At 45.8% G+C, this 19381-nt stretch overlaps 1 protein-coding gene across 7 annotated transcripts in view; it reads right to left on the reverse strand.

Moving 5' to 3' along the window:
• Positions 1-19381, reverse strand: part of LOC135378792 (uncharacterized) — a 160069-nt gene that overhangs the window by 83083 nt on the left and 57605 nt on the right. For all 7 annotated transcript variants that reach the window (XM_064611885.1, XM_064611883.1, XM_064611882.1 and 4 more), the window contains 7 exons: positions 17270-17355; positions 17012-17101; positions 9689-9840; positions 5603-5665; positions 3401-3552; positions 3050-3090; positions 334-448 (listed from right to left, as the gene is read on the reverse strand). In XM_064611885.1, coding sequence (XP_064467955.1) covers positions 334-448; positions 3050-3090; positions 3401-3552; positions 5603-5665; positions 9689-9840; positions 17012-17101; positions 17270-17355 — 699 coding nt within the window. The remainder of the gene's footprint in view (positions 1-333; positions 449-3049; positions 3091-3400; positions 3553-5602; positions 5666-9688; positions 9841-17011; positions 17102-17269; positions 17356-19381) is intronic.

The following is a 19381-nucleotide window of genomic DNA, read 5'->3' on the forward strand; positions in this document are numbered from 1 at the left end:
AGTATGCCTCCAGGGCCACCCACCACATCCCAGTCTTCACGACGACTTGGCTATCACCGACAAGTGGTACACCTTATGGCCTCTTGGCCATACCCGTGGCGATATTTGCCAATCCAACGTCAAGAGCACACGCCTAATGGTAATAAATAAATCAATAACTAAATAAAGAATAATAATATTTTACGTTGAAGATTCCATTCAACAACAGCAGGTCTAGCGCAAAGAAAGGAAGGAAGACAAATAAACACACAAAGAAGGAAAATAAAGTGACGCATTGACGACAGCACTCTGCGTACGCCGCTCAATCTGCGCATTCCAGCATAATGGACATACCTTGCTCTGATGATGTCCCACATAGTGAGTATAGCTATATAGGAGAAGGGGGTGTCGTAGAAGAGAGCCACCTTGTCTCGTCCCGCACAAACACCAACACGCAGCTTGGTGATTCCTAGAACATATTCGTATGATGAAACAAGGCAAATAATGAAAATCTCACAATGGTAGCCTGTGCCGACCCCAACCACAGAACGGCAATTGAACAGCAAGCACGAGCAATGGGACCGGGACCCGCCGTGAGAGAGAATGATTGCAGCCCAAAGTTGCGAGCGTTTCAGAAACAGAGTTCGCCCCTTCCATATTTAGCACCACTATGTAGCACCACCCCATGGAGCTCTATGTAGCATATTTTTTCTTTTTTTTTTTCTGTTCTCCGCTCAAACTCAGAAACGAACAGAATCAAGGTAGCCAGTATTTACTTCCAAGTAACGTAGTTGTGCCAGAGGTCAACAATGCGGAATGTTAAAAGAGCATGAAAGACATGCTCAGCCAGCACAAAAATCCTAACGTTAGATGAACCAGAAGGTAGAGTAGCAATTAAGACTTCAATAAAATGGCCGACAAGTAGGGCCAATGCTACCTTCGAACTGAATCGCAGGGAACGGATAGAAATCACAGACACTGTGATAGTACTAGGTCGTGGTTACTGGAACGGCTGCCGCTCACACAGCGATCTATATGCCGTGGGTGCCAGGTCAAACATAGAAGTCTGCCAACCGCCACCAGCGTCAGTAGCCGTGGGGATGAGCCGGCGTCAACGGACATGGACAGCCATTGGTAACCACAGGTTGACTGTGTCCGAAAACCTTCTCTGCGATTGGCTCAAGCGGACAACATTGCAGCTTTGCATCGTGCATATAGCGAAATGGGGGGAGGCATTATCGACAAGGTGTCGTTGGTTAACCACGGTCTCACAAACGGTTTTTTTGTGGCTGTTTTGTTACCATGCTCATTCACTACGGGCCGGTACATTACCTTTAGGAAGGGATAGCACGAAGGACCCAGTCCGCGATGAAGCCGAGGCGGATTTAGTAACGTTACACATGCCTAGTACGCGTTGTCTCTAGCGAGCAGTCACACGAGGGAGGACAAATCCACCGTGGCTGTGGTCGGGGCAGCCCTCGGGAATACGTGTTTTTGTCCCGCACTCCAAGAGAAGATTGGACATTCAACAGAAAAGGTAAGTCTACGCTATTGCAGTAGCTTTAGGTACTTGTAACGACGACCATTTTTCCAAGCGGCAAAAACGCACGTGCTGGAGGAAACTGTTAAGAGGGGATAGCGTGCTCCTTTCGCCCTCTCACATTGGGAGTGAAGGAAAGACGCTTCTCCGAAGATGCGCAATGAACACAATAAAGTACACAAAAGGAAAAAAAGAAGAAAGAGAAGTACTAAATATTTTTGTGGATGATCTATCGAACGGATTTTTGTTCTGAAAACGCCTACGATATCAGGTGACCGAAGGGAACAGATGTTTTCTTTGGGACAACTTCGTACCTTTTATAAACAAAAAGTTAATTAACGATTTTTAGGTAATTAGTCATTCGACGGTTGAACAAGGGATGGCCAAGGACGACCGCCAGCCCAGCGGTGATAGAATTGAAAGCAGGAAAAAAAAAAGAAAAAGACACCCTGTATACATGGTATGACACTCACTAAAGTTTCACTTTCATTTTTTTTCATTTTCAAGTCCATTCACTCAAAGTTTCAAAGTTCATTCAAAGTTTCATTCACTCTTTTTCCTGTTTTCCCTGACAGTTAAGTCAGTTGTTCGTGTGCATCTTGTCCCTTTCTTGTCCAGTTCTCGTGTGGCTTGTGACCTATAAGAATATCTAACGCAATGTGCGCATCTGTCCGTCTTTTTCTCTCTCCCCGTCCTAGTGTCGTCTGCCACGGTACCGGCCTGAACAGAGTGACCACAAAATGGAAGCTGTGAAAGTACCTTGGGATCACTGCTGTGTCCAAAACCTCTCGACCAGACGACTTCTACGGATGCCTCATGCATGTTCTAGTGTGTTGGGATGCATCAACCGCGCATCTTCGCCGACACATTGCACACATTGCAGCGGGACGCGATCTGCAAGATAGCTAGCCTAGCTGCTTGCGTTCTCAATAGGTAGCGCGCAAGTAACATCCGAGTAGCCGCCTCTCGAAGTCCGCAAATTTCGCTCGGGGCGGAAATCTTTGAAATGCGATACTAAAAATAAATGGCCTCAAAGTTCAAGCTTTCATTAAAGCACATGACCTCTGCAATTTTACAATTCACTTTAGAGTCCCTTCAATAATGGATGGCTCCAGTTCCCAGAATCTCGCATTTCCCTTACACACCTAGTGGCAACATTTTATGAATTTTCAGGTAATTCATAACCACACACTCACTCTCACACAGAGCGTGCGAATGGCCGAATAACTTACCCGCTTTCGTAGCTCTTTGACGATTCTTTTTTTTTGTTTTTTGTTTTTTTTTTGCAACATCACACGATAATTGCCCGAGAATCCCCGCAGCCAACAATCATAAGTTTACACGATGTGTAGCCTCCGCAAAGGAGTGGAAAGTACGTCTTACAGGGTAACCTTATGTGCGACGTAGGTCGGACCCTTCTGAGCCACCCTTGCAAATTATCTACCGACAAAGTTTCAGCCACGTGGCTTTATTACTAGCACCACGTTCGGGATTTCACGATTAGGCTGTGTTTATTCGCTGCGCACTCACCTTTATAATTCGTAGATTTTCCGTCGTATGTCAGACCCTTGCTGAAAAGCAAGTTTCCATGAAATAATTACGATAGCAGGGCTCCGCAAATTAGAAGACTTTTGCAGTTCAAAAGACGTGATAGAATGAGCACAGCGATTACGCGCCTGCAGCACATGAGCTCAGCATTTTACCTGAACGACAGTTTTGACCTAAACCGAGGTAGACACTTTGCTGGTTAGAGAGACTGTTTTTGATTATTGTAAACTCTCTTGAATTTGAAATATAACTTCATACAATGATTTTTTTTACAATGCGCGCTTGTGGTCAAGCTGAGGCGCTTACCTCGAGGGCTATTGCCTCGACACTCACCTAGTGAATACGAACACGATGTCGGACTCATTGCCCCCGGGGAACTGTTCAAATGTTGTCGAAAGTGAATCCAGGGTCTTCTCTGCATGTATGAGGGGGATGTTCTTTATCGGTGTTTCGACAAGGTAGGTGGTGTGCTGTTTGTCAGTCATCTGGAAATACAGGTGGTTCTCAAACGACGAATGTGTCCCGCGTTGAGGATATTTCAGTACTTTGCATGAAAATATATATCATCCATGACGCCATGGTGGTGCTCCTCCATAGTTAGGGTTAAGCGTTTTCGGTTTTAATCGAAAAACACCGAAAAACATAGGGTGGATAAATTTTCTCACACACGGGTTTAATCGAAAAACACGGAATTCAGAGGGACATTCCAGGAACTATGACAGAAATAAATTGTTGCACATGCCCAGAAAGTTGTTGATGCAGGTCAGGAAACCATACTGAAGTATGATGGTGTGAAAAATGTCCTTTTGCTTTTTCGTGAGCATAGTTTTTGGCGCATTATCATCCTCGTTGTCGCTGCGCCAGAAACCTACCAACCATCATCATCATCATCTTTCGTAAGCCGTCAAACGCCACGGCAGAAAACACTGCCATGTTGAGAGAGTGTCGTCCGCAAATTTCATTGCGATTTCTATTCGCCGATAACCGTCGGGTAAGCCATGCACACGCCAGGTAAAACATCGAAAAACAGATTTTGTTAAAATGAATAAACACCGAAAAATATACCCTGAATTCAACCAAAAATAGAAACGGAATACGCGGAACCCTATGCATAATTTTGCCCACTGAAGGTGTGCTGTAGCCCAACAGAATTATTGCAATATCCACAGTGTCCAACCAATTTCTGCCTTTCATTGAACACAAGAGCGCTGAAACACAGGCGACGCACCCTCACAACCAACACAGTAATGCGTCGCACCAAATTCCTGCAGCCGTGAACCTGTTCTGACGACGCCACCTTGCGCTCAGTAAGCGCCCTCTCTAGATGGATGTCGGAAGGTGGGGGCGGGGGACAGCCACCCCCCTGATCAAAGACTAGGGGGAGTACACCACGCAAAATATTTCCACTCTGCCAGGGATGGGCCTAAATACATTTTTTATTTAAATATAAATGCAAAATACTTTGTTGAAACTGGTATTGAAAGATTCAGCATCAATACTTTTTAGTATGATTGTTTGAATACGAAATATGAATACAATATTTAAATATCCTAACTACTATCATAAATACCGTGAGGAAGATGTCTGGAATTATAGAAATAACGGTGATCATAAATAAATCAGCAAGGAACAATAGCATTTATTCGTTAGATTACTATGGCGATTTTAATATTAGCAATTTCTCGAGGAGTGCATCCTCTACGTATCTAGTGTTCGGCCGTACAGTCAGATTCGCAAGGGAGAACACATCTCCACTGATGCCGATGAAGGATGGCTGGTATTAAATTTGGTGAAGAAACTTCGTACAACAATGTAGTCGTATTCTCCCCACCGCTGTCCGTAACAGTGAAAAATCGCTACATAAATTATTTGTCGCATGTGTGTGCTTGCGAAAAACACGACATAACTGCGCGACTTTTAATAGATTTAGATAGAATAGATAATAGATAAGCAGTATTTAAATATAAATACAAATGCAATTCAATTCCGTATTTAAATATGAAAAATGAGAACATGTATTCATATGCTCAATACTATTTTAATTACAATGTATTTACGTACTGCCCATCCCTGCCACTCTGCGGTATATTATTGCGCAATCGTATTTACAAAAGCAGTTGGAGAAAGCAGCCCCGAACGGTCGAACCGTCCTCGCGTGACGACGGAAAAGTCACCGATTTTTTTTTTCTTCTCAGCTCAGGCCTAGCTATACATACTTGAGCTGTGTCTCTGTGTGTCACGGATCACGTGTGGAGATCATCTTACGTCACGACGTAGTCTCGTTCTGCGATGTGCTCTCTTCACGAGGAAAAGATTTTGGAGGGTTGGCGAATGCGAGGCCTTGCGCGCTCTTCAAGAGGTCGTCGGCGCTTATCGCTCTTTCACAGGAGCTCGATTTATACGCAACACGCCGAGGAGCTCTCAACATCAGCTCAACACGCCCCAGCGAGAAAAAAACAAAACAAAAGCAAAAAAGAGCGAAATCATCTCTGCGCTCGTTTAACACGTTTCGAAGTTCAGCACATGAGATCGTACCACGTAGGTGTCGTACACTTTCATCTTCAGCCTGACGTCGACAGTTGCAAAGGCTGCATTCATCTGTAACGTAAGAAGAGAGATACAAAGTGCTCGTTAATACGAATATTATGCCATGCACTTGCCAGACTTGTCAAAAATGTGATCGGTTGAAGATATCGTGTATAAATTGAACAACTCCGTGATGTGTGCGAATTCCATTGCGCGAGCGGAATTTGCGCCGCACTACGTGGGATTTAAGCAGCGTTATACATGGCAGTGGTAGTAGTAGCGCTGCGACCGTATTTTGTAGTTTTTTCAGTAGTGTGGTAGCGATTTCGATTAGTTTTAAATCTGTTGGAAAGTAGAAAAAAAATTCTTGCTGCGAACTCGTTGCTGTGACATTTAGGTGGCATTCTTTGGTTAACAGTTCGGTGCCGTGTGTAGGAGTTTTATCGTTTTTAACTATTGCTGCTGTAGTCAGTGCATTGGGAGAGAGCCTAGTCAAGCCAATTGGGGCATTTAGCTACCCTTCCAATCCGGAGGGAAACTGAACTGAATTTGGGCAACGGTGGATCCTTCCTCCGCTGCTAGTACCGTTATACTTTCCATAAAATGAAAACAAAAAAATGGGCACAAATAAAACCCTCCCGTTGCTTAGCTCCACGGTGAGACTGGGAGGGGAACCGGGTTCGGATCTCGGCAACGTCTGTGCTTCTCGGGGTAGTTTGCCGTTCTTTCCTGCTGGTGCCTTAACGAAGATGCCAACGCACCTACGATTCCCCGTGAAATCGGCTGAAGGACATAGGATCCCCCCTGAGCAACGTGACGCTATACACGGCATGGAGGCTTCTCGGCAATGACACGCCTCCAGACACCGGTGTGACGGGATCTTTTTGCTATTCTTTGGAATTGTCTATTCATTGCCTATGTCTTTTTGAGTAAAAGTGACGGTATCTTAGTTTTTCTCACGCTTTGTGCATGTTGTTTTCCATAATGAATCAATCTAATATGTGGATCTTTAGTGTTAAAATTATTGTAGTGGTCCATAATAGTTGAAAGTAGAAAGGGCGGTTTTAGTCTATTTAGTGAGTCTATGGGTTTGTATTGGTTGGTAAAGGCGCTTAATTGCCACTTATTTTTCGTTTTCGTTTGTACTATTTTAAACTTTAATGCAAGAGTGAAATCACTAATAGTTGCACAAAATAATCTAGTGATCCATAGCTTAAAAACACGAGACTAGAGGACAAGAAACGACAACACAGACAAGGTCGACCTTGCCTGTGTTGTCGTTTTTTGTCCCCTAGTCTTGGGTCTTTAAGTTATGGATCTATATCACCAGCTCCCTTGATACCTCTCTATCCTCTCGTAGTTTAGTGATGTTTATAATGTATTGCCAATGGAGACTTTGTAAATACATCCTGCCTGCACCCATCTATATCCTCCCCGGAAGCAGGTGCAGCGTCAGAAAATGGGAGGAAGCGACGACGACATGCAAAGCAGTGTTCTGCAGGGTAGAGCTCCATTGTTTCGGGTCGGTCTATTTCTAGCAGCTGCGCTATAGCGAGCTAGAATGAATGGTGTGCTTACCGGCCTATGCAATGCTCACACGTTCAGCGCACCATTTATACCAGCTCACCAGAGATGTGCTGTGCGTGCATCCCCCTCTGGGTTCCCGCGGGTATAGAAATGAGATATTTCTATAAGAGTGGTGTCAACTTCGTTAATGTGGTTAACAAAATCAATGAGGGAGCTTTGTGAAGGGGCTCTGTCTGGAACGCGTTGCTGAGTCGGCCGTTAGTAAGACGTCATGAACAATGAGCGAGACGTAGTGCCAGCAAGTAGCCGCCAGGATTCAGTTCTCTTAGCCCCGGTGAAGACGTAACGCTGCCGTTCTCCTCGCTAATGATGGCAGTGGTGCGGATGCTGACCTCATACGAATTTTGTGACGAGTGGACTTACGATGAGGAGTGTTCTCGACTGAGTTGTGTGTGCGGGAATACTCTGATGCTCGTGAGTGTCTTTTCAACTTTGTTCACTTGCAGTTTCTTTAGGGTTAGTCTGATGTGTATACTTCCATGAAGTCACTAATGTTGCAAGACATTTAGTATTCCTTTTTCTTTGGCCAATTTATGAAGGGAAATAGCTAGGTGATTCATAAACCTCGGTTTTCGTTCCTAAATTTCAAGCGACACAGTCGTTGTTAGCAATCTCGCAAAGAAACGCTACAAGTTTGCGTAGCGACAGGAGACAACGAACTCAAGGAGAGAATGTTGAGGAGGTTAGGAACGCAGGTTGGTCTCCACATGCGCGCTTCATTCCCACACTGGGATCTCAGAAGCGCTGTGAATGGCTTCTGGACATCATGTGGTTTCCCTGGACCATTGAGGCTGTAGGAGTTTCCGGCGACTGGCCTGGCTCACAAACGCGGAGGACATATAGCGCTGCGCTCCTCGTGAGCGTTGCTGTTGTGGACAGTGGGCTGATTTATTGCGTGCCTTGTCCTTGTTGTTGTTTTCTTTTAATTCCGTGTTAGCGCCTGAAGCAACTGTGGCTATGAGCGACTTACAGACGCGGACAGATGGAGGGAGGACAGCGGGAAGGAGTGGGGGAGAGGGGAGGTTACCATGCGTCCTGGGCCGACTTCAGGAGGAACTGTGCCGACATTCTTCTCAAAAGTTCTCGGAAAACCCAGGGAAATCCTCATGCAGCACAGCCGGTGAGAGGTTTCAAACTCGTACGTGGAAAGAGATCATCTTAATTACTATGCTACGGGACCTGATAGTCCTTGGTGGTGTTAGATATTGATGGTATGTCTTGTTAGCAAGTTTTGTTCTTTCTTTCACAACTGTTTGCCCTCCTCTGACTCCATGTTTTCTCCTTGCTGCTGTTCAGAGCCATTCTTTTCCTAACCTGCCCAGACGTGCCATGATGACGTCACACCTGGCGGCCCGCGATATGCGGAACTGGTGGTCACTGATGGACAGTGACTTGGTGTGACCCTCGATGACCCTTCATAACACTGGACATCGGCGGCAGACCCTGCTGCTTTCTTCAGCATTTTTAATTACATTAAACCTACGTGTCTACTCTATCGCGACAACTTTTTTATTTTCCTTCATGACGGGTGAGCTTACTACGGGTGAGCTTACTACGGGTGAGCTTACTTCCAAATTTAAATTAGCCTAACGTGCGGTCATTACAACGGCCATTTGGTTATGATCTTGTGGTCAATGTATGGTGCTCTCGCGTGCCTCCCAGACTCGATGTGACATGGCTAGCGACCTAACCACTGAACCACATGTGCTGGTATCCTCATACCGAGCGTTCGATGCATCACTTCGCCCGTGATTCGCCAGCTGTAGCGCGAGCGTATAAAAAGGCTTTAGAGCACGAAAAATTTAAATATATCGGCGACGCTTGCTGTGACAAAGGTCAACTTCGACGCCTACGTGCGGCAATACAGTGCTTAACTCTCCGTTATGGTTACTCCGTTAAGCTATTTCTGATCTGATCTTCACCCGTCAGGAACAAATGATAGGCGCGGCTTGGATGCGTACCACACCCCGTATGTACATATGTATGTACATTGGGCGATCGCGTTTACAGAAATAACTCGTAGCCGACGTAGGAAAAGTGTATACGTGCATCTGAAATGCCGGCTGCATATCAATTGCACCACGAAGGCTTGCTAACACCACAAAACGAGGTAAGGTCTATGGCAAACCACGGGAGTGGCGACACAACTGCTTCTTTGGCTGCCACATCTCCGTTGGAAACGACCAAATACTCTTCTGTACATCCTTGTAATGTACTATTGCGCTGTACATCCTTTAAACAACGGTGGCCTTGTCGAAAGAAGAAATGCGGATGAACCAAGAAGAATAAGCCAAACTAGCTGATGAATTTGCCGACACGACTAAGTGTACTGGAGAAAGTTTTGCTTTAGGGAAATTACGATTTGCTTTTTAAAAGAAAAAGAAAAGACCTTCTGTAACTTTGGCAACAATGTCTACCCCGAATATTTCGTCGTCACCTTGTGCACAATACGATAAACGTTCTTTCTTCCACACATTTCCAGCATAAGCCACCCTATTTCACACTTACCAAATTCAGGTGGCTCTGTGCGTATATCATGAACTGTTCCTTTGATATCGTGCTGTATTCGCGGTCGCCGACGAACAAGACTGTGATGGGTCGCCTTTCAGCTATTTTAGTCAGCTCTTCATCGGTCATGGGAGGCTTCGTACTCGTCGTGGCTGCAATAGAAGTTAGGAGTATCCGTGCTATTATTTATTTATTCATTCATTCGTACTGCAGACCCAGTTCTGGGTCCTAGCAGCTTATGCTCGCTCTAGTCGCGATTTTTTTTTATTGCGATAGCATTATTGCTTTAGCCCCGTCGTTGGCGCAGAACAATTTATGGCCACTGTAAGGAAAAAAGGCTTCACGAGTCACATGGCACCTGTTGGGCCCTCGCTGGAAGCTCCTCTATGGCCCCATAAACGGATATGCAGGGACAAGGTGGACTCATTGACTGACCTTCAGACTCAGTTATTTATTTACTTGACCCCATGGCCGTGAGGCAATATACAGGGTGTTTCACCTCAGCCGATAAAAATATTTTAACTGGCGACGTAATCGCAAGAAGATTGCGGGACTTTCCGCAATTACCTTCCAAAAAGTTTTGCCACCATTGAGGAAGGCTTTGGACAATTTTCAATCACGGGAAATTAATTTGTTCAGTTGAACTTTGAAAATTGCCAAGCGGACCTCACTTTTTTTTACAGGAATATGAAGTCCTTCCCGGATAACCACATACCCAACAAAAACTGTGCACAGTATCGCAACAGAAATAGTCGAATAAAATTAGTGGTTATTACGCTTTAGCCCCGCCTGCTTGATTTTCGCAAAAACGCGAGCGACAAGTGCGTCTAGAGGAGGAAGTGTCCCCACCTTGATTTGTTTTTCCTTTCTTGTGATAAGACTTTTTTTCGTTTTCTTTGTGATAAGTTGGTAGTCACCAGCATCAAGGTCAAAGCGGGGGAACGAAAGTTAAGACAAGGGGCGGGGACACCACCTCCTCTCCGCGCACCTACGTGGCGCTCTTCTTTGCGAAAATCAAGCAGGCGGGGCTAAAGCGTAATAATCACTAATTTTTTTCGACTATTTCCGTTGCGATACTGTGCATAATTTTTGTTGGGGGTGTGGTTATCCGTGGAGGACATCATATTCCTGTAAAAAAAGTCAGGTTCTCTTGGCAATTTTCAAAGTTCAATCGAACAAAATAAATTTCCCTCAATTAAAAATTGTCAAAAGTCTTCCTAAATGGTGGCAAAAGTTTCTAAACATTGCAAAAACTGCAAATTTTTCCGATAAGGTGATGAGCTTTCTGGTGACCTAACAGTGGTGACCTGGCAGTTCTGGAATGTTGGACAGCAGAAGGAAGGGAGATTATTTTTGTGTGTGCGTGCGTTATAAGCGACGATGCTTCGCAAATAAGTTGGCAGCGAGTGCTGTGTTTGTATCATACTCCATCGCTTTCGTTATCCCCTTGCATTGGGGTTTGAATCTGTGGAGTCCCGTGGACGACGATGAAAACGACGCGCCTCTGCTGGCGAGCGCCACTGCGCCTGGCAGCCAGTTCTACCGGCACCGTCCTAGCGGGAGGCCACGACCATCTGCCCGCTGGGACATTCCATCACCGCCGGTCGGGACTCATGTAGAGGGACACCACCTTCTCTACAAATCGTTTTCTGAACGGATCGCCGACGCACTTTATTTCAGCATACCTGCCGGCATGCCTCTTTTCTTTTTTTTCTTCGTCCGACTCTTTTTGTGATGTCTTCTAGCGAAGCTCATGCATACTACTGTTCAATGCACTGCATGTACAGCTCTCGTCAACCTTAATAATAACATTGACAAAAATATGGTCTCGTTTCCAAGCGCGATTACCGAAACCCTTGGAGCCACAAGGAAATGTTGATAGAACAAAATTATTGTGTTAGTTTAAGGCAATGATTTTGTTCACTTAATATTCCCTCCAGTGCCCCCAGGGTGGCTGCTATTGCGCTCGGAAATCATACTGAATTTTTTCGAGTGTTATTATTAAGGTTGACGGGAGCTGTACATCCATGTGTAAAGGCGTCGCCGCAGTTATCCTTAACGCGCGATCGCGTGGCCCGCAGGGGCGTCAGCGCCGCCAAGCGACGACACTGGGTTCGAGACACTGGATAATTCCGCACAAGCGCCTCCTCTCGACGGTGACTCCGGGTTCTCTATGTTTCACCACTGCACTCGCCTACTACTCTGCGCTAACGCTCGTTCCCGACGCATGCGTCGGCTGCGACTGAGTGAAGGGAATGCGCGCCTGTCCCGTGCAGAGCATTTAAATCAAAAACTGAAAATGAGGTTGCGCCACAGCTTCTGTCGAGGTCACAGCTCACTCTCGTGACACTTTGTTCCTTTTATCGCGGCAAGCTAGAGTGCATGTGATAAACGCGTTCGCAACCGTTCGTGGGCGTCTCGCGCGTTGGCAGAGTATGCACAGATGGTGAGAGTATACCCCACCATTACCCCACCATCCAGAGGCGGCACCTCTGTGCAATGATCCACACGTCTCGAACACATCGTACAAGGTTAGCCACTTGGTGACGCTGGCGGCCGCACGGGCCACGCAATCGCGGGTTACTGTTAAGTGTGGCGACGGCTTACAACTGCTCATCCACTGATATCGCAATCCTGGGGAATCACCATATATTACATTTTGGACGGGTGGCTGAGTTCGGGAAGTCTAGAAGGAGATAGCAATTGTACGACGCCGAACTGATACGAACCCCCTTGATGGAAATTATTGGAGGGAATCATGCTCAATGCAACATATTGCAACAACTTTATTGCCAGGTGATGAATGGGGAGTTTCATCGTCAGGGGTGATGCTCTACCCCGTTGCTGATCGTGATGCGGGGAATGAAATAATGAGCCCCTTCACAATAAGAATCGAAGTCCTATGGTATCCAGAAAGGTTAAGAGAGCTTTAAGGGCAGAGCGTGAGTGGGCTGGATGTAGCCAGGGACCAATCAATTTTGTGAGAGAGAGGAGGCGAGAGTCCAGCTCGTTAAGCGATCCGGAGAGTACGGTGCGAGAAGGTTAGTAGTGTGGGCAATGGAGAAGAATGTGCTCCAGACCCTCTCCAGCACAGCAGTGACTACATATGGTTCATGAGGATTCCTTGAAAATGTTGGCTCGTGTGACCACTGCCTTACCATGCCTACTACACTGTGAGAAAAAAAAAAGAATTAACTAGTGAGCAACGGATGTATCCTTGCCTTTAGCTGCAGAGAGACTAGTTATAAGTGTATGAAGGTAACTGTATGAACATTATAGCCTTAGTTGCTCATGCGCCAAAAAAAACCCGAATCATCATCATCAGTGTATGAACATGTGAAATGCGCAGTTGTGCTTTTTAATGTAGGCATAGACGATGCAGTGTACGTGTTTTCTTGACATTCTGTGAGCATCTTATGAGAGCCTTCTGTTGTTCTGTCACTGCCCTCACCTAATTTTGCATATGCACATTGACCTTAAATTGCAAAGACGGGCTTTGTACAATCTACGAATGCGTTAGGCAGAATTTGCGCGTTTTGAAAATATATATACTAGACAGGAATATGCACGGTACATGCATTACGTTAATTGTGTATGTGTGTCTCGGGGTCTTTTGCCATTGCCTCCTCCTCCTTTTAGCATATGTTTCTGTGGATAACCTTGCTAAAGGTTAGCTGTCCTAGTTTCTCTTTTTCACCTGTACCTGTGCACGTGAAACTTTTGCATACAGACATACATACTGTGTTTGCAATGCCTTTCGTATACAAGTGCAACCTTACATTACCTTACATTCACTCTCTTCTTGTTCCTAATGTGCACTGGAGACCACATATGTGCACCATAGTACTGTGGTTGTGCTTTCAAAAACAGATAGATTCATTTCCACTAGGTGTTTGGTATGATCCACTGTACGATTCCTGGTGTAAACTAGGCAGGGAAAGATAATTGTCACACCCTGAGCACAGCGAACCAGCGCCAGAGAAATCCAAACTAGAAACGAATATACAGCGAAAACTATGAAGGGACAGGAACACACTTCATGGCAATATTCAGGAGGGTACAACATGTCCATGGGGTACCAGGGCAATTTCCCTAAATATATTTATCTCATGTTCAACAGGATATTCCTCGGAGAAAACGGTAAACACGGGAAACTCCCATGGATATCCCATGGCTATGCAGGGATGTCCCGTGGCAGTCCAGCACTGGCAAAATGGCGTAGATCCAGGCTTGCTCGTGGATGAACACCATAACGTAAAAGCCTGAGTCTGGTTTAAGTCGGGTGATCGTGCGTCCATCTGCGTGTGCAGACTGCGCTTTTACATTATGAAGTCCAACAGGTATCCCAGTGAGATACCGTGGGTATGTCCCAGGGACACCACAGTATTTTCTCGGGGAAATCAAGAATCATCATACAAGCGAAACGGCGCTGCGTCACATCGCCAAAGAGGTTCCTCGAGACTGAAGTGCCAAGCAGGCTGAGCGCTGTGTGCTCTGCTTAGCAGCTTAGAACACGAATGTAAAAGACAGTGCTTCATATCCGGCATATGCGAGAGCTATAGGGATGAAACTCGCGAGTTCCCTTGCGGACTAAGGTGAGGCGCTGCGAGCTTTTCGCATCATGAAACGTCAAAATTTTTATGTCGAATCTCGAGTTCTCTTCCGACACCAGTCCATTGGCTCTTGCGGCCGCTCCCCCGGTATGCGAGCGCTCATTGGTCGGTTTGAAATTATAAACTTTCCGTGGCACGGGTAGCGGATGGCGCCGTGTCGGCGGTGCCGGAGCAGCTCGCCGTAAAGTGTTGAAATGGGGTGGGTACAGCAGGGACGCACGCAAAGCATCTCTGCCGGTACCGCTTTGGATGGATTTTAGTGTCTGTCGATAGCGGCTCTGAAAAACTCGGAGCCTCTTGGATACTTCTGCAAGTCAATTCAGTGATAGATAAGTGGAAGGCAGGTCATCATCCTTGCTTGGTGCGACAACTATTCAAGAAGGATCATTACTGTGTTTTTCCGCTACCCGCTCGATGACAGGTACGTAAGTGAGTTCCTATTCCATTCTGCCGCTTAGCGTAGCATAACACCGCACCTGTGGCATATACACGGCACATCGGCCGGTAGAATTTTTGGTTTTCACGTTTCTGATCTTTTTTCTGGTCTTTCTTGCTCAGGTATCAACTAGGTACTGCTCAACTCATATCTGCTTCAGAAAAGCATCCGCATGGATGCAGTAGATTGGATACGACACTCTGAGTGGTTGGAACACCATCTTTCCATACCAGCTGGAGAAGTTCCTTTGTGACGGACATGTGACATCTTGACGGAACCTTGACATGTGACACTACACAAGCAGCAAAAGGATATGGACATGTTTTCTGTCATGCTGAATCTGTAAATGTGTGTGCCTGTGCAGTCAATTTACTGTGAAATCTTCCACGTGAGGCATCAGCTAACAGCGAACGCGAAGTTGCTTCGGCATATTACTTGAACTTCAGAAACAATGTTCATGTCAAGTTCGTGTTTGGCGGAGATACAGCAGATTGCATATGTGTGATTTGGAAATATCTATCCCGAATTATAAACCACCTTGGTGTAACAGAAACAGCCAATGCTTCCGTGTTTTATTTATTTCACTCGACGCGAACGAAAATCCACAACCACCCAGAACCGCCAAAGAGGGGGAGAGGGAGAGAACAGATGAGAAAGGGAAAACATCGCCAGCGTCACAGGTCACGCAGGGAGACAAAATAAAACAAAGCAGAAAGCTACTCTGCCGAGGCCCAACGATTGGCCCGACGTCAGAGGTCACGTGAGATTTACACAACAATAGAAATATACTACACGTTCATCCCCCTGGCTATAGTCACAGAGCTATACACGGTGTTTATTTTTGTCCTTTGCACAGATGTTGCTTTTGCATTTGAGTTATACGGCCAGACGGACATCCTTTCGAGGGAAGTAGGCAACTACAAGATCACTTGTTACCGAAAAACCTTTGATTAACTCTCTAATTAGTGTATTTCAAGCAAAAGCGAGATAGCAGAGCGGGATACAATCCTTATTCATCGCCATTCCCCGTTTAACAAATCCTGAAATATGCACGTGCATTGAAAATTGCATTGCCGAATTTCGATACGCAAATCTCGCGTTTCCCAGTTAATTAATTAATTTCAGGTAGTTAGTCATCTTGTAGTTACATACTCTCTTCCAGAGGATGTCCGCCTGGCAGTTGAACTCAACTGCAAGAACGATATCTGTGCTGTTCTTATAGCTTTTTAATCAAAATTCTATAAAAGATCAATATAAACACCCTTACACCCGCGCGCGGATAATGTAGCCCGTACATTGAGATTGGGAATACGAGAAGTTTGCCTTTTCTTTACGTGAATATTCGACGTGTCTGCTTTAAAAGCTTGCAAAGTTGCTCTAGGTAGCGTGTCTCTGATGAGTATTTTTATAACCCGATGAGTGTACAAGCGCTTGATATTGTGATTATCCATGCTTCAGCCTTACCGAGTGCTTTAACGCTCTCAAATTCATGAACTGATAGATGCCATGCCTGTCTGAGCCAATCTCAGGCTCCTGTACGTTTGTCGGAGGGCATGCTCTGCATTACGGGACAAAATCGCTAGAAGGAGGACGATCCCAAAACCAAAAGAAACCCACAGCACAAGGCCAACACCACCTAGATACAGAAAGAGTGCGCGCTGGTCGACTTGACGTAACAATTAAGAGTCAGCCAACCAGGATCGTGTTTTCAATGGCCGTGGCCAATCACGAAGGTGCTTTCAGCGGGCGTGACCATGGAAATAAAGCGCAAAACGGTCTCACACTTTATAAACAGTGATTTTCTGGAAAGCGTCTTTCATTTTTTGTCTAAATATTTATGCGTCCAGGTTCCAGGTGAGCTGCAATCGTTTGCGGGTTCTTGAATTCGCAGAACGGTTAATGGCAGTAGTAGACGAATTCTGACTACATATGTCCACATAGGGGAGGAGGGAGAGGGGACAGTGCGCAGGCTTTCTTTGTCTACGTGGTGTTGACAGAGCTCCCATTGCGCTTTTACATCGCAATGAATCTGTACGAACAAGCCCATGACCGTCGCGATCTGTATGAGTTAACTTGTGCCGGAGTATCGTCCGAGGACAGCATGATAGAAGTGAGTACGACGGGGAATTGCAATTCGTCCTGACCCGACGACGAAGGAAAAGAGGGGAGTGTGGTGAATCTCCGACACAATAATGAATGTTCAGGTTTAAAGGTTCCTGTTCGATGCCAGTATCCTCTCCATCTATTTATATCTTTGAATCCAGGTTTGCTTACTTGTGCTGGTCGACGTGGTGGTAGGTGGCGCTGCCGTGGTTTTAGCTGGGACATGTTTTCGCGTGCTGACTGGGTTCGTGGAGACATCAACTGTAAGAGGCAGGGAGAACAAAATCGTTAGGACACTTCCAGCAATTGAAACTTATATAAATATTTTCGGGTGGTTACGGTTTACGGGGGCACGTAAGAGCGCAAGGGTCGTTTGCATATCGTATATCACATGCACACAGTAGTTGACGAGGATAGTAATGATCCTACCTTTTCCGAGGACCATCATCGATCTCGCGACGATGGCAGTGAACATGATTGCCAGAAAAACTGTTCCGTATACGACCACTCGGTTCCTGGAAGTAGACAAAACAGGAACAGCCAGCTTTCGAGATGTCGGATTTGGTATCTGCAGGGCAGCATGAGCTTCAGCAAGAGCTTTCAACCTCATTAAACCCGCTTCAACCCTACCCTAGCTTCAGAGCTTCGCTTAAACGACCTTGTCGAAACGCTTCTGTGGCAGCAAAAGAAACAGAAGCAACAAGAAAACGTATAGATGGACTAAGAGTTTCCGGTACGTGGATAATTATTTGGTGATAGCTGACAGGTGTAATGAAGTGAACAGAGAAGTGATAATCTCTGTATTGAAAGACTCGGTTCCAGTGCTGGAATTCACAACTGAATATTTACTTGAAAGAAAACTACAATTTCTTGACTTACTTCTTATCGTCAAAGAAGACCATAATTGTTGGCGTTACCTGCAAACGTCAACAAAGGGGAAAGGGAGTTCCTGTTGCAATGAGTATAAGCACCTTCCTTGTGGCGTGTGAGTAAAGTTGTTGAAAGTGACCGCTCGCTGTTGCTTGTGTCTTGTGTTCATCCTGTTTTTAGCGCTTTTACGTCATGAAAGTCTGTCACCAACAAGCCCAAAGGGATGTTTTAATGTACCAAGTGCGGCCTTAGCACTCGCGTGCAATGGCTGTCATGCGTGCCATGCCTGATTCCAGCTGAACATCCTGTGCCACTGCATCAATCACTGTGCGGTAACTCGCTCTCCAAAATGCTCGCTCTCCAATGTGTCTATTGCGTTTGCGGCGTGGCGCAAGGCCAGCAGACAGAATGAATGACCTGCTAGACGGAAGAGCAGGATGAGAACGATGGTTTAGTGAAGGGCACGGTGAAGCTACCAGCTTGAGGACGGTGATGCGGAGGGACACTACATACGGGACGTACAAGTCCTCGCGACCTTGCATCCCGGCTCATTTGAAGTAAACACTTCTTCGTCAGCAGCATTTGCTGTGTCCTCTCTTCGTACGGTGCACAGTTCGTACCTGTTTATGCTACATGTTCATCTGATTCCCAAGTAATAATACTTATTCGTAAGCAACTTAGTGGCTCCTGAAGTGCACATTCAAATGTGAGTTGTACCACTATTTAGTCAGCCTTATCCGAGATGATCTTAATGGCGCAAACACAGTAGATTCACCTGCATAAAAGGAGCTGAGCATCAGGCGCTGTTCTGTTGACCGGTGTTCTTGAAAATTGGGTAATCATGTCGTCAACATGTCAACCCAATCGAAGGTGAAAGAATCGGGTTGGTGAAAAATGTGGCGATGAAACGTTGAACATGTCCTTTAACCAATAATCTTCAATGACGTCGTTCTTCGAAGTTCTTTAGGGTTATCCGTCCTAAGGGTGCTTCAGAGTACTCAATATTTACCAAATGAGAAATGCTGTGTTACATCCGTATGGGTTACCATATGCATTATCTGTATACCATGGTTATCTATATGGATTAGATCATGGGTCAGTTTGAGTGCACTGGCCTTTTCTGAATCATTTCGCTACTCCTGACAGTTTCTTTTATCAAATTCAACATCTAGACGCCGCAGCCTTTGTTGTGAAAAGGTGCCACCTAAACAGCTGCGCAGTTGAGGAATGAGTCAGAGCTGCTCAGTGTTGCAACGCCGTGCATACCTGTCTGATTATTACACGCATCTGAAGACCATTGAACGTACAAAAAAGAAAAAGTATGCGTGGGCTTCTCCATCCATCATCACATTTTTAATTTTGACATTCAGTTTTGCGATATCCTCCCCTACGGAATGAGTACCTCCTCTTTAAGAGTTAGAGCGACTGTACCGGGCACCATGGTACGTTGCCCAATGGCAGTTTTATGGTGCACACGCGCACTTTGTCGCAGCCGCTTACTACTTCCATACTACTTCTTCTACTTCCACGCTATTTTCCAACGCTGTCCAGTTTGACTGTGCCTCTTCACCTATCGAATTACAAACATTTCCTAGTTCTTGAGCGGACCCGGACGTTCCGCCAGCAGATTTGCTTGCGTTGTGGAAGGAACGGAACGTCCAACTTGTTACG

The sequence above is a fragment of the Ornithodoros turicata genome, chromosome 1, assembly GCF_037126465.1.
Source record: "Ornithodoros turicata isolate Travis chromosome 1, ASM3712646v1, whole genome shotgun sequence".
NCBI lineage: Eukaryota > Metazoa > Arthropoda > Arachnida > Ixodida > Argasidae > Ornithodoros > Ornithodoros turicata.